The 16,949-nt window shown below is 60.3% G+C and overlaps 1 protein-coding gene across 11 annotated transcripts in view; it reads right to left on the bottom strand.

Moving 5' to 3' along the window:
- Positions 1 to 441: 441 nt before the first annotated feature.
- Positions 442 to 16,949, bottom strand: part of TLE3 (TLE family member 3, transcriptional corepressor) — a 48,586-nt gene continuing 32,078 nt past the window's right edge. For 2 of the 11 annotated variants that reach the window (XM_047074851.1, XM_047074855.1), the window contains exons 8-20: positions 15,643 to 15,659; positions 11,880 to 11,999; positions 10,975 to 11,025; positions 10,164 to 10,316; positions 9,649 to 9,790; positions 8,898 to 9,097; positions 8,094 to 8,185; positions 7,246 to 7,495; positions 6,688 to 6,935; positions 5,730 to 5,877; positions 4,563 to 4,713; positions 3,622 to 3,698; positions 442 to 2,488 (exon numbers count right to left, since the gene is read on the bottom strand). In XM_047074851.1, the coding sequence (XP_046930807.1) occupies positions 2,381 to 2,488; positions 3,622 to 3,698; positions 4,563 to 4,713; positions 5,730 to 5,877; positions 6,688 to 6,935; positions 7,246 to 7,495; positions 8,094 to 8,185; positions 8,898 to 9,097; positions 9,649 to 9,790; positions 10,164 to 10,316; positions 10,975 to 11,025; positions 11,880 to 11,999; positions 15,643 to 15,659 (1,757 nt within the window). In that variant the 3' untranslated portion in view covers positions 442 to 2,380. The remainder of the gene's footprint in view (positions 2,489 to 3,621; positions 3,699 to 4,562; positions 4,714 to 5,729; positions 5,878 to 6,687; positions 6,936 to 7,245; positions 7,496 to 8,093; positions 8,186 to 8,897; positions 9,098 to 9,648; positions 9,791 to 10,163; positions 10,317 to 10,974; positions 11,026 to 11,879; positions 12,000 to 15,642; positions 15,660 to 16,949) is intronic. The other 9 variants (XM_047074853.1, XM_047074858.1, XM_047074856.1 and 6 more) reach the window with 6 other exon arrangements.

Genomic DNA, 16,949 nt, shown 5'->3' with positions numbered 1-16,949 from the left:
ACGGCGGAGGCTTTCAGCGTCCAGATGGTCCTAGAACTTTGCACGTGAAGTTCGCGTTGCATTTTTTGCCCCAAACTTTTGCACTCACCGCTAAGACTTTGGTACAGATCTGTAGTCCTCCCCTAAGGAACTCTGTCCCGCCCCTGTGTGCAGAGGAAATCCCAGCTCCCACCCACCACTCCCTGGTGCTGAGACCCGGGAGGTATGGAGCACACGCCCCTTCACTGGCCTGCAAGATGGGGCTTTCAGGGGTTGGGGACAGCATGTGAAGTGCTCAAAAATGAGAAGAGCCTATGTTCAGGGAGGACAAAGGGCATCACCCAGAACCCAGGGCATGAGGAGGGACAGTGGCCCCCAGTGGCTCTTCTTGGGGAGGACTGACAAACGGGTGGGTAGGGGGTGGGGGGAGGAGGCAATTAAAACACAACAATCAAGCCAACCTTTAAATAGCAACTTTTAAAAATATAAAAACAGCTCATTACAATGACTTTTCATTTTCTTTTTTTTTCTTCAGGAAATCAGCTTTTTCTACCCTCGCCCTCCCTTGCGGCTGGAGCCTTCACAAGACGGCAGATGAACCAGAGAAAGAGAGAGAAATTCTGTAGACGGCCCCTCCCCCACCCTCAGAAAGGTACGGGGGGGCCTCACCAGTCTCCATGGCCCCTGGGCCCCCCCCCCCCGTCAGGGGAGCTGCTCGCCCAGAGCAAGATCACTGAAGACCAGAAGTTTCCACTGGAGCCCCTCCTTCCTTCTCACCAGACAGAATCACACATTATAAAATAATCCATAAAAATGCAATATCAAAATTATCTTCCATATGCTACATCCATGGAGAGCCCACCATCAGGGCTCACATCGGCCTTTACCTTTTCCTTAAGAGACGACGACGAAAAAAAAAAAGAACAAGGGAGGGAGGAAAAAAACCAAAACAAAACAAACCGACAAACCCAAATCCTAATACCTCAGAACATTCTGGTACCAACATGTGGTACCTGCAGGAGACCACTTGCTACCTGTCATCTGTTGGGGCTCAAAGGAGAGAGAGACTGCAACCGCGAGAAGTCGCCACAGTGTCAGGATCAGGGTCCCCACCCGAGCCCTGGTCCCCCAGCCCTGCTGTGCTGCCCAGGGTGGGGCTGGGGGAGACGATCCCTTCGGACTCCCAACCCTGCAGGTGGATTACACTTTGCCCCTCTAGGGAGAGAGGAAGGGGTCAGAGGCAGGAAAAGGGGGAGAAGGCGTTTTATAAAGGACGTCAATTCTAATTCTTTTTATTCAAATAAAAAAAAAAAAAAGCACCCACATCAGTCGCTATTTTTCTCTGGTAGCTCCCTGAGCTGAGTTGCCATATGCTTTCCGCTTTTTGTCCTTTTTAGGTCGTGTCCAAAGATCAAGGACCAGGGATGGGGCTCCTTTTGAACCTCCATTTCTCCTCACTGTAACCAAGTGTGCACCAAAGAGAGAGAGCGAGGCAAGAGGGAAAGACAGAGCAAGAGTTGGACCCCTGAGAGAGAGGGAGGCGAGCGAAGGAGGCCACAGAGAATCAGACCTTTGTCGGCCCAGGCTGCCACCAAGCGCGCGCGGCCCGGCCACCGCCGGTGGGTCCTGCCGGCCTCAGGCAGCTCCCAAGTCCACGGGGAGGCGCGCTCGGCCCGGGGGGTGGGGGGGGGGCCCTTCAGGTCAGTCTGGTCACCGGCTGCGGCTCCCTTCCTCTACCCCCTCCACTCCCTCTCCGTTTGGCTCCCCCTCCCGGCCTCCCCTTCCCAAATGGGGATGTCCCTTTAAAAAAAAAAAAAAAAAAAAGCCACCACCACGAGTGGGTTACAAATACAGCAGGCGAAGTACACGGCTAGCGTTTTCGGTGGGAAGGGGCCCCCTCCCCCACTGACCAGTCCAAGATAGAGGAGTCTGTTATTTACATTTTTCACAAAGGTTGTGCGCTGCACAATCGGGAACAGGAGATTCCCTCCCTCCCCCAGCATAAACACGTGGTCCGCTCCAGTGTCCCCGACCCAGGGCAGGGGGACCGAGCAAAAGAAAGGGAAAGGAAAGATGGAGATTCACGAGGGTGTCCGCGGGGGTGGGGTGGGGGGGGTGGGGCGCTGGGGCCCCGAGCCTCCAAATCAATCTACTTGTAGCGTCTGCCAGGGTCGCGGAGGGGGAGGAGGAGGGACATCCATCGGAGTCCGTGAGACACGGGAGCCCGTGCCCAGGAGTCCAGACCGTGGCGGGCGCGCCCTCTCGGCCTGCCGGAGCGCAGCCCTGAACCGCTCGGCTGCCCGCCGCCAGCCTCCGCCAGCCTCGGGGCCCCTCGCGGGGTCGCCCTGTCACCGCCGAGTCCGTTTCTCCCAGAGTCTGACAGCCCTGTTAGAGTCCTTGTTTAGTAGATAACCTCATAAACCGTGGCCTTCTTGTCACCAGAGCCCGTTACAATATATTTGTCATCCGCCGAAATGTCACAACTCAAGACAGACGAGGATTCCTTGGACTGGAGGAGGAAGGCAAGGACAGGCGGGAGGGAGGGAAAAAAAGGCAGAAATTCACTTTCTTGGTACTCAGCACGACCGCAGGGCTATCTGCGCGGCACCCCCTCTCCACGGCCCTGGAGCTCCAACCTCGGCGCACCCCGCGGGCCCTCCCAGCGTAGCCCGGAGAGGCACTTCCGGGGACAGATGCCCCTTCCCCCCCGCCGCCCCCCAGAAAAAGCTCATTAACAGGGTCCAGCACGATCTCGAAGTAGAATGGCTCGAAAGAGAATGCTGGAGCGTGAGCTTCTCCTCGGAGGTTACAGACAGGAAGGAGCACTCCTGAGCAGGGTGTGAGCATTCTGAGAAGTGCTCAGAAGGAGCACTTCTGAGCAGGCCAGAGCCTCAGCCTACTGAGCTGGGGAGGGGGTCTACACCCAACCTGAAGCGTCCAGCGTGACTGGGGAGACTCTGAATGTTATGCCGGACACCAGACCTTCCCCAGCACGGATCCTGGAGGTGGCTTGACAGCTGGGAGCACGGGAGCACATCGTATGTGTGTGCTGTGTGTGTGTAAGAGTGCACATGCTGTGCGTGTGAAAGTGTGAGTGAAATGTGTGCTACGTATGAGTGTGCGTGTGTGTGTGCTGTGTGTGGGGGCAAGAGTGTGTATAATTGAGAGGGCAGTGCGTTGGAACCCAGATCTTCAGAAACCAGGAAAAGTCCCTTCCCCCGCTCGTGTCTTTGCAGACCCTTCTTCCTGCCGCACCTCTCTCCTTACAACGAGGTGTCGACATAAAGGACAAAGTCACCTCAATGCCGGCTAACACTGCTCTGGAAAGAGCTGTCCAGTTTGCTCCATTGCCCGGTGCACATCCTGTGACCGCCCAGCGCAAAGGCCAGAGCCAAGAGCATGACGGGACTCCCCCTGGCTCTAGAGATCCTACGAGAAGCCCTGCCTAAAAGCCCTCGCCCTGCAGGGTATGTCCCGCTGCCGTGTCCAAGGCCTTGCCTCCGGGGAACCCATCCTGGACCGCCGTCCGGTGGGGGCTGGAAGGGGCCGGGGCAAGTCCTGCGTTGCCTCCCACCAGCCCCATCCCCGTGGGTGGGCCCCAATTCTGGGCAGAATTCCGGGCGCTCGGATGGCGGGCAGTACCTGGAATATGCTGGCTCCGTACGGGGTCCTCCAGGCGTTGAGGAGGTTGTCCTTCCCAGTGCTCACGAACCACTTGCCTACGGGAGGGAGGCAAAGGGGGCGTCAGCTTGTGGCGTGCTGCCCCGGATGGAAGGCAGGACCCACCCCAGACAAGGCTGGCTGCCATGGGAACGCGGCGTGAGCGGCCAACCAGCGCGTGGTTAGACCCTCGGCCGGTGGGGGGCATTCGGTCAGCGAGACCCGTCACCGGCTCACACACCCACAGGACACCTTTCTCCGCAGTCAAGGGCGGGCGGGGGGAGCAGCTGGATGGGCAAAGGTAGGATTTGCAGTTAACTCCAGACATCACACTTCCCCCAAAAGATTCTTTTTAAAGCCAGTAGTCGGCTGACCCTTCTCATTTTTACTACGGGAAGGCGGCAGGAAGTACCAAAAAAGGCGAGGCCCTGAGGTCTGGAGACCCAGCTGAAGCCAGTGGTCAGCGGGCACTCTTCCTCTGCAGGCCGCCCTGCCAGGGCCCTGCCCGTGCTAATGCCAAAGCCGCGCAGGGGCCCCAGAGAAAGACCCACTGGGGTTCAGAGAGGATGAGAGGTGTCCAAGGCAGCAAAGCTAGTCGGGCGCGGGGGAAGCAGATGTCCCAGTCCGGGGCCATCGGCCATCGCAGCCCGCGGTCTCAGCCGCCTGGAGGAAAGGCTCACGAGGCTGTGAGCACTGTTCCTCTGGCCCAGGCCTGCAGGGACTGGCTCTGGCCGGGCGCCATGAGAGCTTGGCACCCTGTGGCAGTATCTGCATCCCCGGGATAAGGATGGGGGGATCGGGGGAGGGACAGTGGTGGCGATCAGGAGGTCCGATTCCAGGACGTGGCTCACTCCAGGGCTCTGACTTTCTATAAGCTTTAGGGGCCCTCCTCTGCGCCGGGCTCCCGGCTCCCCGAGGCTCACCGCAGTAGGCGAACTTGAGGGAGAGCACGCAGCTCTCGTGCAGGTGCAGCTGGTACTTGTCGGGCTTGGTGTGGTGCAGCACCTCTACGTTGCTACTCTCCATGCCCACGGCCAGCCACTCCCCGGTGGGGCAGTAGCCCAGCGAGAAGATCTGCGAGGGGGGGGGGAAGGCCAGACTAGGTTCAGCTCCTCTGCCCTCGGGGCCCCAGGGGGCTCCCCAGAGGTCTGCTCGGGGACCCTGAGGGCAGGAGCCCAGCACTCCTGCTCCCATCGCCTCCCCACTTGTGATTTATTTGCGAGGCGGAGCCCCTCTCCCTCGGCCCTGGAGTCCCTTTATAGGCGAGGAAGTTGAGGCTCAGAGAGGCTGCTGACTCCACAAAGTGGTACAGCCAGCATTCCGGCTCCGAATTTCACTTTCAAAGCGACTCTGTCTCTGGGATTCCTGCCTTGCCTTGAGAAAAAAAGTGAATACACAGGGGCGCCTGGGTGGCTCAGTCGGTTTGGGCGTCTGACTCTTGATTTCGGCTCAGGTCATGATCCCAGGGTCATAGGATCCAGCCCCACGTGGGGCTCCACGCCCAGCTTGCGATTCTCTCTCCCCCTCTCCCTGCCCCTCCCCTGCTCGTGTGCTCTCTCTCTCTCTCTCAAAAAAAAAAAAAAATTATAATAATAAACAAGCATCAACAAGTAAAATTTAAAAAGTGCAATAAAACACTAAAATAGTAAATATATATGGCTGAAATATTAAAATAAGTAATACAAGTAACAATGGGAAATTAGGATACCTGACATTTATAGAGAATTTTCTAGGAGCCAGGCTGTGGCTAGGCTTTCAGAGGGACCACTTTCGCTGCCCACATCAGACCTATGAGGTTGCCACTGCTGTGCTCATCCCGTAAGGGACAAGACCAAGGCCAAGGTGCTCAACAAAGTGCTCAAGTGAGAACCAGATCTGAGCAGCTGGGTCAAGGACGTCCAACTCCGAGGCTCTGTCGATTCTATTTTATTGTTGCTTCCTCCAGGAAGCCTTCCAAGGCGGCTCAGGTTGGTCTCAGGTCCATTTGCAACGGTTGCCTGTGAGGGCTCCCTTGTCCCCTGACCCAACCGTTAGGAGCCCGGGAGGGAAGGGAGCGCGCTGTCCTGGGCGAGGGGGAGGAGAGCACACACCTGGGAGGTGAAGTCGTGCTGTTGCAGCTGGCGGCCCTCCCGGAGGTCCCAGGAGCGCACAGTGTTGTCCAGGCCTCCGGTCCACAGCTTGGTGCCATCGTGGGAGATGTCTATGCAGCTGGCCCCGTCCGTGTGGCCCTGGAACTGCCTATGAAAGCCAAGCGGGGAGAAGGGGAGAGCCACTGAGTGCCAAGCGGGCAGCTATCCGAGGAGGCGGGCCGGCTCTGTCTGTGCAGAAGGGGAAACTGAGGCCCAGAAGGGGGTCTACCACGCACGCATGGTCCTTCGCTGAGCCGCCGGGCTGGGCTTCCGCCTACCCAAGAGTCTCCCCTACAGGTGGGTCCTGGAGACAGGTGCATAACGGCGGGGGGCGGCGGGGGGAGGGGGTGGGGGGGGGCAGGGGGAGAGGCTCCTGCTTCCTTCTTTATCCACATCCTCCTCCCCCTGCCTGAGCTATGGGGCTGAGGCCATCAACAAGCTGCAAGCTATCAGGACCAACAGACACAGCCAGTCCTGCACTGCACTCTTATCTCCGAGGACGGACTTCACCATGCCCGCTTCACACAGGGGACACTGAGGCACGGGGTTGAGTGGCTTGCACAAGGTCATAGCGGGGGCAGGATTCACACCTGGCAGCGGCTCCCGAGGCCCCATAAGAACCACCAAGTGACACTGCTCCGACCTTCTGGTCCTGAGGCCTCCTCCTTCCTCAGTTCTCGCCCTCTGCTCACCTCTGCTGCTCTGAATCCCCCGTTCCCTGACCTGCTCCAGCTCCCCGCTCCCCGGAGCCTTCTGTGGGGGGTGGGGGGGATCCTCTATCCTCTGGCACAAGGCTGTCCCCTCATCTGCTCTGCCGTGGCCACCCCACGGAGCCTCACAGCACCTCCGACGAGCCCGGTTACGACCGGCGCAAAGCTTCCCGAGGACGAGGCTCCCCTGGTCCGTCCCGCGGCCTCACCTGACCAGGGTCTGGTTGTGCAGGTCCCACACGGCAATGTTCCCATCGCTGCAGCAGGAGAAGCAGACTTTGGCATCGGGGCTGATGGCCAGGGCGTAGCAGGCGGGAGCCGAGGAGGTCAGCTCGGCCTTGATGCGGGGTGTGGGGGAGGCCAGGTCCCAGATGGTGAGCGTGCTGGCCTCCCCGCCCACGATGAGCGTGCGCCCGTCGGGAAGCAGCTTACAGGAGCGGATGTAGTTGTCCCTGTTCTGGGCAGAGAAGGGACAGTGTCGAGCTCCGTCCGCCTCCCCTCGCCAGGGACCAGAGGGGTCCCGTTCAGCGACGCTGAGCGCCCTTCGCCACCCCTGCTCACGTCCCGCCCTCACTCGTTCACCACCCTTCCATCTTTCATGCACCTCCTCACGAACCCCAGGAAGCCCGGGATCATCGGCACGTCGGGACGTTAAAACCGGGGCTCGGGGACGTCAGCCAGCTCGCTCGGTGGCCCGGCCAGTACAGGGCCGTGCCAGGCTGCCCCTCCGCCCGCTGGCGGAGAGGCCTACGGCCCAGGGTCCTCACCAGGCAGTCCAGCTGGGAGATGGGGCTCTTGCTGCCCGGCTGGCTGATGTCCCAGATCTTCACGCAGCCCTTGCCGCCCGTGTAGACGTGCCGCGTGGGGTTGCTGATGGTCACGGCGCACACCACCTCCCCGTGGCTCAGCGTGTTGATCTGCCGGGCGTGCCGTGGGATGCCGGGGCCCGCCAGGGCGTCGTGGGGGAAGGGCACAGGCTGCATCTGCCCATCGGCGCTCACGTGGAACGAGTAGGCTCTGAAAGGGAGACGCGGCCCTTCCGTCAACCCCCCCCCCCCCCCCCCCGCCCCGCCATCCTCTCTCTGTTCCCACGAGTCCTGCCCGGGCCGGACGGCACCAGCCCGCACACGCTCCCCAGCTCTCAGGGAACCCAGTAACACCCCCCAACCTCCTTGGTTTGGCTCTACCAGGGTAGGGGATTTACTCAGTATCCCAACCTTGGCTTCTGCTCCTGGTCACATACCCTCAGCTCCAAGCCAGGTCACCAGCACCCCAGCCCCCCACCCCAGCCCTCCCTGTGCCTCAGAATGCCCTCTCCTACCATTTACCAGCTCGGATGTTACCTCCTCCTTTAGAAGCCCCGGGGTGATGGGGGGGGGGGCGGAATAGGTCTGCCCCCCTGCTGATGCAGCTCCCCTTATTTGGTTATGGAGGCCCCCTGGGCTCAAGGGCTCCAGATTCGACGGGAGCCCCAGGCTGAGCAGGAGCCGTCTCCCGGGCAGCAACCTGGTCTATGAGTGCCTCTAGAGGGGAGACCCTTCCCAAGGGGACGTCTGCCAGGGCAGGGGATAGGGGCGGGGGACGGCGTGCTTTCCCCAAGAAGCATGCAACACACATAGCCAGAGCGTACGGTTTTCCACCAGGAATGGAGGCCAGGCTTGAGGGCAGGCCCGTGGCCCGCATGGGAGGGTGAGGGTCAAAGCCAACCTGAAAGGCAAGACGAGGCCAGCTCTTAGTGAGGGGCGCCGCCACCCATCCCCCTGGCCTCTTCCTTCACCACTTCTGACGTCCTGCTCACACAGCACCGCCCCTTCCCAACCCGGAAGCCAGCCGCGCAGAGCCCGCTCTTTCAGAGGAAACACGGGCCCAGCGGGGCCAAGTGTCTTGTCCAGGACAGTGGCAGGGACAGGGTGACAGTCCAGGCCCACCAACCCTGAGCCAGTGTTCTGGACCCCCCCCTCCCCCCCGCTCTCCCGGCTCCACGAGGCACAGTCCCACTCCATTCCCTCCCCTGGCGTCCGACGGGCCCGTCATGAGGACAGGAGGCCATCCCAGAGACGCACTGTCCCCTGAAAAAGCACCCCTCTCTGCTGACCCCAATCTGAACCCATCCTCGGTACGGCAAACAGCCTCCTTCACCAAACCCATGCCACGCGGAAGCCACTGGCCTCCTTTGGGGATTCCCATCCCCCCAGGGCCCAGAAAAAGAGGTAATCGCCCCACTTCCCAGATGGAAAAAGACGGCCCTCAGAGGCTGAGCTGCACAAGGTCACGTGATGACTATTGGGCAAAAGGAGGTGGGAACCACGTCTGCTGACCCCAAAGCGTATGTTCCTTCCGCTTTCTAAGAAACAACCCCACCGGCTCCCCACTCCTGGCCCACTTCCACCCCCCAAAAGGAGCCAAAAGGTCTACGTACAGCTCCAAAGCTCACCATTGGCGATCGGCCATAGGCGGCGGCGGCCGCGGCCGCGGCCGCACTCATCTGGGGTGGGATGTTGTGGAGGCCGGCGTAGGCGCTGGGGCTGGTGAGCGAGCCGTTCATCTCGTGGTGGCTCATCATGGCAAAGGGCGCCGCGTAGGAGCTGGTGATGGAGATTGGAGTGCGCAGGGCTGAGGCTGCAAGGAGGAGGAAGTCAGCTGGGGGAGACCCTCAGGGGGAGGGGGCCCCCCCTCCCCCCCTCCGGGACAAAGCTCAGGCCACCAGGCCGCCTTGCTTCCTGCACTTCCTGCATTGGAAAGCTGCCGGCTCCAGGCAATCCTCGGGGACTGAACCCCCACTAACTGGGATCCTGGTCTTCACGGCCCAAGAAGGTTCAAGCTGAGAGATGCGCTCACCTCTTTCTATAAGGCAGGACTCAAGAGACCCAGAGAAGGAAGTTTGTTCAGAGTCTCACAGAACTAATGACAGAGGTGGGGACGGGCCACAGGTAACCCGACCTGTCTGAAGCTCCTCCCACATGCCGAGTCCAACAGGGGCCCTCCCAGTAAGCCCTGCCGTCAGTGTGGACGCACCCGCCATCCGTCCTCCTCTGACCTGACCGCGAAGTCCCCCTGGAGGCCCGGGGAGAGCCCCAACTGCCACACGCTCCCTGGTGCTCTGGCTCCAGCCCCGCCCCGGGGCACACCCCTCCCCTCAAACACGGTCGACCCAGCCTCATCGTGCCTACCCATTATACCTATCGGGTCCATGCCTGGAGGTTTGCCCGGCATCGACCGGAGCCCTGGGGTGGTGCTGGTGCCTGGAGTCGGGGCATCGTTCCTCGGAGTAGGCGTGTTGGACTTGAGCCCAGGGGTAGAGGATTTGTCATTCTGAATAGGGAAGACACGAAGATTCCTTTCTCCCCAGAGCCGGGCCCTTGGAGCTGGCCACGACACCCAGCTGCCCAACAGCCCCTCAATTCTTGCCCCACCTTGTGCGGCAGGGACTTGGGGTGACTGACTGCTCCCATCGTATAGATGCGGCAACCAAGGCTCAGAAACATTAACTGGCAGCCCGAGGCCCAGGCGGTAAGTGGTAAAGCCAGGACTGGCACCGGGGCCGAACCCCAATCCATGGTCTTCGTACTCCACCCCTCTGCCCTCCAGTGATCACCGCTCCGGCCTCTTTTCCAGAGCCTTTTGCCCCCACCCCCACCTGCCCCAGCCCCCTGCTTCTGGGGTGCCAGTGGCAGGCCCCACATACATGACCAAGGTCTTTGGTCTTGGAGGAGGGTGTGCTGCTGGACGAGGCCACTGAGGCGGGGCTGGTGGGGGCATCCTTCTTCAGGCCTCGGGCCTTGTCCAGCCCATTCTCAGGAGGGGAGTGTGCCGGGCTGACCCGCGGCGTCGCTGGGTCCTAAAAGCACAAGCACAGAGATGCGTGGAAATCAACAAGCAGCCGGGAGTCCTCCCTGCTCTGGGAATGGGAAGGGAGTGTGCCAGTTGTTGGGGAGAGGAGCTTGGCTGGAAGAGACTGGGGGCCTCAAAGTGGGGGCGACTCGTTCTTAACGATCTGGTCTCACCCCTTCATCTCACAGATGGGGAGACAGGGGCCTGCGCGGGGGTGGGGGGTGGTGACCGGCCCAAGATCAAACACAAGTTCAGGACTCATATTTGGGCGGTGGGGTCTCCTGGCCTCGGGTAGATCGCTCCAGTCCTCGTCCCCTGCCAAAACTGATCCCGAGGGACTCACGACCCCCTACTCTCGAGATCCCAGGGGTGGTGGGGATCACAGATCTGACCTCGAGGACCTGGCCCTCCCCTGGGATCCTTGGGGCGCACCTGCACTGTCCAACCGAGGTTCCCATCCTAAGGAACCCCAGCCACCCGGCAGCAAAGCCCTGTCCTCCTCCTCCTGACCAGCCTGGTGCCCCAGCCCCGGAGGCCTCGGTGCCCTGCTCGGGGCATGTCAGTAATGTCTGTGCAGCAGCTGAGACACAGCAGCTCCTAGGCAGGAAAAGGGCAACCTCAAACCACCCCAAGCCGAGCACGCTGCCACCTGGGCCTGTGCTCACCTCATTGGAAACATCCACCACCAGATCATCACTCTTGTCCCCGTCACTGTCCTGCAAGCAAGAGACAAGCCAGTAAGGAGGCCACCCCCGCCACACCCCAGTTGGGGCGTGAACCACCGCCGGTTTCCAGCATCCGGGATCTGAACCTGGGCCAAACCCCAGAGCCCAGGCTCTCGTCTCCCAGCCCAGCCCCCCAGCCCTGCTCCGGGTCACTGGCAGCCTGACCGATACCTGCCGATACCTGTTACGGTATTTCTGAGCCCCCCCTCCAACTTGTCTCTCTGGAGCTACACAGCTCCTTGCAGCCGGCTTTATACCCACCATTGCGGACAAGGAAGTATGCTAGGCTCATTGTATCATTTCTGCTGTTGTGTGTGTGTGTGTGTGTGGGGGGGGTGGGGTGGTGATCAGCCTCTGCCCGGAAATGTGGGCGACATATCCAAAGCCACAAGCAGCAAGGTGACCAAGTGGAGCCCAGCACCGCACGGCCCCCTTCGGTCGGTCCCAGCTCTCATCCCGCACAGCTTGGCCCGGAGCAGATACCATGACCATGCCGCTCGGTCAAAGTGTGGGGGTGCCAGGCAAGGCCCCCCGGAGCAGACTGAGGATTCTGGGAAGACCGTGATGGCAGCATGGGGTCACTGGCCCAGCTGTGGGAGGCGCCCCCTGCTCTCTTCATCCATTCCCTCCTGGCTGTGGTGGCCCATGTGCACAGCGTGTGTGTGTGTGTGTGTGTGTGTGTGTGTGTGTGTATGGTCTCCACCCCCCCCCACACACACACACCAGACAACCCAGCTTGTCCCCACCTGTGCCTCTGAGTCACCCACAAGTCAGGCCTGTGCGTTCTCCCACAACCCCAGCTCCCAGCACAGACCCAGTGGTGCCCACTAGGCCCTTAGACGTACGTATCGGCTCAGACTATCCTTCTCCTCTGCTTTCCGCTTCTTGGATTCCATGCTGTAGTCTGCGGAGCCCCGGTGCTTCTCACTGGCCCGGAGGCTTTCCGAGGGCGACACCGAGTTATTCTGGGAACGAGGAGATTCAGTGTGAACGTTTCGCACACACCAAGACATTAGCTAAGTGCAGGTGGCTCAAGAGGGCAATGTCCTGCACCAATGGCCAGGCCCTCGAGGTCAGCTCTGTTCCATCGGGGCCTTGCCAGGGAAGCCTTCCCAGCTCTCCAGACGGGGTTCCCCCCCGGGAGAGGGCCAGGGAGCACAATTCCCTTTTGGAGCCGTGACGCTGCTAGTAAGGAAACAGGCTCGCACGGAGCTGTCTGCGTTCCGGCCTTCGAGACTGCGTTCCATGAGGGCCGGATCACACCTCTCTCCGTCCACACCCATCCTGGGCCGGCCACGTACATTTGCTCAAAGAAGGGATAAGCCACGTCTGCACTGAGTCTTGAAAGACGGGTCTCAGCCGACACGCAGGGGCTGTGTGCAATACGTCATCAGCTGAACCCCACTGGAAAGGGGGGGACTGACCCGGAAGGAGAACGTTGGGCTGCCGACAGGCCTTCTAAGGGTACGTGGGCAACCTGGCATTTTGTGTGAACACCCTACTCCTCCACTGCGGGGCCTCCAGCAACTTCTGAGAAAGAGCAGTGTTTTAAAGAAACAAAAATCACAACATTGGGAAGCCTTTCCCTCTGAAAGGTGGGAAAAGGTAGGAGGGCAGGTGGAATCATCCTTTCTGTAACGGCGGGAATGCAGGGGCCCCAAGGGGTTGGGAAACGTGCCCGAGGTCCCCCACTGGAGGCAACATAAAGGAAACCGAGGTTTCTCAAGCTTGGAAGGGCCTGATCAGTTCTCCCTTCAAACTCCAAGGTGAGAAAGCACAGCTATAGCTTGAAATTCCAGGCCTGGGAAGAGGGCCGATCGACAAAGCGGGAACAGCACAGGCAGACAGGCCTGGGAACGGAGCTGTCCCAGGGGCGGGAGGGCGTCCCGCAGGGCGGGCTCGGGATGCTGCCTGTGGCCACTAGCGAGCGGAACCGGTTCTGTGGCTGTCAGCACCAGGCTGGGAAGCAGGGAGGGAGGAGCTAACCAGCAGGGGTACCGGCCAGCAAACCTGTGCCCTTGCCCTCCGGGGGGCCGGGACAGATTCAATGTCCCTCGAGGGGCTGCCGAGTTCACTCCTTTCCAAGAGACCCTCCTTCACTAACCACTCACCCACGCTTTTCTGAGCACCCACCCTGGATCAGGCCTGGGGCTTGGAGGAAGGAGCAAGACTCAGTCCAGCTACAGGCCGGCCCATCCACGGCCCCACGCATCACAGACGCGCAGGCCACACAGGGCCACGGAGGGACCCCCCGCTCGGCAGGGAAGGGTATCCCAAGGCGGAGGCCGGGGTGAGCGTCTACCTCACATCTCCCCACTTTTCTGGAGGCCAGTGCCGGCGTTTGGGTTGGGGGGGGGTGGTGGCAGGGGGGGGCGGGGGGCGCGGGGCACGGCGTGGGGACCAGCCACAGAACTTAATTTCCTTTTCCTAAGCCGGTTTCTGGGCAGCCCTTCCCTGCCAAGTTTCTGCCTGAAGCAAATTAAAATGGCAGAGTTATCAAGCCTTGGAAGAAAAAATGGAGGTTATAATGGGACTGAGGCTCAGCCTTCCCCACAGCCGTGCAGGAGCGGCGGCGAGGCGCACACGGCCGCAATTCAATTAGCCGCTGCGAGCGCCGGCAGGAAAATCACCGCCATTTCATTTCATTTCCTCCGACGGCGGCCACCCCGTGCTAAGCAGAATCGCTTCCAGCCCCTCTCCTCTCTCGGGGCGGGCGGGGAGCGGAGCCGAGGGGGGCGTGCGGCGGCTCGTGTTTCTCCTTGCGACCCAGTACGTGGCTCGGAGAACAGCGAGCTCTTTCTTCTCATGCAGTCAGGCTGAAAACCCTCGCTGCTACCGGAGAGAGTCATGTCAGGCATTTAGCGGCATCGATCCAGCCCGCCTCTGGCTGGCAGGCGGCCAAAAAACTAAGTATTTTTTATTGCTTCGGCGAGGCAAGGAAATATGAATGAAGCTACCTCTAATTGGACTCCAGACTAAGCCCTCTGGGACGGCTTCCAGCCCGTCCAGCCAGCCCCCTCCCACCCGGCCGCGGCCCTGTCCTTCCTGCGGGGGCCTCATCTGTTGACAACCTGGTCCGCGAGGGGCCGCACACTTCCTCCGACGCCGCGGCCACAGGCACACGGCCCTACGGCCTCGCCCGCCCTGAGCCGGGCGCCCGGGCCCCGGGCCGGATGGCGTCTCGATTTGTTCCCACCGGACTCTCCCGGGGCCGGAGCGTGCCCCCTCTGCTCGGAGTCTGCCGTGCATGCGTGTGGGTGCTGCAGGGTGAAGAGCTCAGCTCTTGGGGGTCCCCCCGGGGAGCTTCTTTGGGCAGAAAGCTTTCACAGACAGGGGCACAAAGCCAAACGCAAACAGCAATGGGGAGGAGGACAGAGGGCGTCGGGCTTCAAACCCTCGGTTCACGCCGCGGCAGGTGCCTTGTTCACCGGGTCATCTCCTCGATGCCACGTTCTGTGCCGAGGGGGCTTCCTAACCAGGCTGAGAGGCTGGCTGGGCGGGAATATGCTCGTGTCACAGGTATAGAAACTGGCGCCCGGAGAGGCCAAGAGAGCTCCCCGGTGTTGCGTGAAGCCAGGACCAGCCCCGAGCCCTGAGGGGTCCAGTCCTATCTAGACAGACCACCTCTGCAAAAATGGCCACCTTTTGGAGGATCAACGCTAAAGCAATCGAGACGGATTTTCAGCTTTAGTTGTTCCTTTCTGAGGTAGCCAGCCGTCACTGGGCCCAAATGTGGACCCAGAGCACACGGGCCAGTCGCGGGGGGCCGAGAGCACTCTGGCTAATTGGATGGTTTATAAAGTCAGGAGGGCCAGGAGGGAAGGGGGTCGGAATGGAGGGGCTGCCCGAGGAAGCTGCCGTCTAGATGGTTAGTTAACTGCCTGACCTTCCAAGTCCTACTTAACACGAGGTAATAACCAAAGCCATCCTAACAGATTAGATGGCCCCAGATACAAGGACAGCGATGAGGAATAAAATAGCTTTGCTAATCGCTGCAGGATTTTTTTTATCCAGACTCCACTGCGCTTATTCAGAAGGCTTATTCACTTGAAACAGAACCTCTGAGCCTCAGTGTGATCAGAAAGATTTACAGCAAATCTCAGAGCTGGCAGACACGCAGACAGCCTGGCCCTGATGCCTGCTCGCTAGCACTTTCTTAAACCGAGTTAAAGCCCAGAACAAGGAGAAACCTCAGGCGTTTGGAGGAAGCAAGGAGAATACAGGATCAGGTGGCGGGGGGGGGGGGGGGGGGGGGGCAGCCAACCTGGGAGGAGGGAAGCAGCCCAGCCCAGGACGCAGGACCCCCCCCCCCCCCCGCCCAGGGGTTGCCTGTGGGGGGCCCAGTAACTCCACGGGCTGGCCAGCTGACCTCTCTGGTTAATCACCTCTCATAAAAAAGAGAGTTAGAGCTCACTGAAAACTATTCATCTGCCAAATGATGGACAGGAAGGCTGGAGAGATGACAGCTTCCACAACCGAAGGTCACTCTCAACAGGTGCAACTCCTGTTTCGTAACAACAACCCCCACCAGGATCCCACGTGGTCCCCTCCTCCTCCCGCATTACCCCTCCCCTCCCCCAGCCCAGATGCCAGCGTGCTGACACTTACCGCGCTGGATTCTCTTTCTTCAGGGACGGAAGAGCCAGACGGGAGGAGGGTCAGGCCCCCCAAGACAAAAAGACAAAAAAAAGGGAGAAGGGTCAGTCTCCTGCAGCTGGTTTTTAAGCTTTGCTAGTTCACAGGTTTTAAAATGGGCCGCAGGCCTGGCTCTCTGAGTCACCGTGGGTCAGCCAAGGCAGGGCCATGAGGTGACATCTCTCGCTTTGAAAATTAACCGCCCCGATTCCAATGCTCCCCACTGCCACCGGTCCCGGGTGGGGCGGGGGCTGTGGCCCTGCTCTCCCTGATGTGCCAAGGAGGGCACCGAGATTCCTGCTCAGCAGTTTTTAAAGTCACAAGGTTTGGAAGAGGATCCTGCTATGCAGGCGAACTAGCGGATCTGGGCGTTGAGACCATCATTGTTTAAAATAAACACGCAAGTAAATAAAGGAACTGTGGGAGCGGTTTTTGTTGTGTTTCAACTAACACCGTTCTCTCTGTGTCTTTGCACAGCCAGACACTAGCTCCCCGATTCTCTTCTCTGCTGTGAGGAGACCCGCCTCCTCTCCCAGGTGGGGCATCCTTCTGCAGGGACACACAACCGTGCCTCCGTCCGCTTCCCACAATCTGTTACCACCCTGGCGCCTTGGCCCGGGCTGGACGGGGTGGCGCCCGGGGAGGGCTGGGAAGGCACTGGCCATACACCCTGGTAAACAGCTAAGAGCAAATCAGACCATGTGTATACCATCGACTTACACGATTTTGTACGTCAATTGCATCTCAATAAAACCGGGAAAAAAAATCCAAGGGCAGAGCGCACGAGGCGGCAGTTTTTGAAAAGGGTCTGCCAGGGAGCCACTTTTCCTTTCCCGACAAACTAAGCTCTCCTGAATGAAGTCCGGGCTGGATGCAGCTGCCGGGGTCCTCACGGTAAGGGCCGGTGAAGGGGGGGGCGGGTTCTCGTTCCAAGTCCTTCCGGTCATCTCCCTCAGTAGTGTGACAGCTACCTCCGCTTAAAGACAGTCTACTAGGGTGCCACTGTGCACCTTGCCCAAGGCACGTGCGCTAGTGAGACATACACGCTAAGTTAAAAGCCGGGGAACCCGGCCCCTGTTCTCGAAGGACTACCGATCTCGGTGAGGACCTAACATTCTCCAGGGGGAGGATACAAGAGGACAGCGACCAAAGGGCTCCTTCTTGGGACCCCAGCTCTCCAACTCTCCTGGGAACTGGCAAAAGGCCCCCAGCCCAGACTGGAAGGCACACTTTTGAAGGAACGGGACTGGGGCTGACCCTTGAAGGATGGGCAGCTTGTA

Source organism: Lynx rufus, unplaced genomic scaffold (genome assembly GCF_022079265.1).
Source record: "Lynx rufus isolate CCGP_SWC_20201006 ecotype Redwood Valley unplaced genomic scaffold, mLynRuf1.p SCAF_13, whole genome shotgun sequence".
In the NCBI taxonomy this organism is placed as follows: domain Eukaryota; kingdom Metazoa; phylum Chordata; class Mammalia; order Carnivora; family Felidae; genus Lynx; species Lynx rufus.
This window is presented reverse-complemented; position numbering and strand designations above follow the sequence as displayed.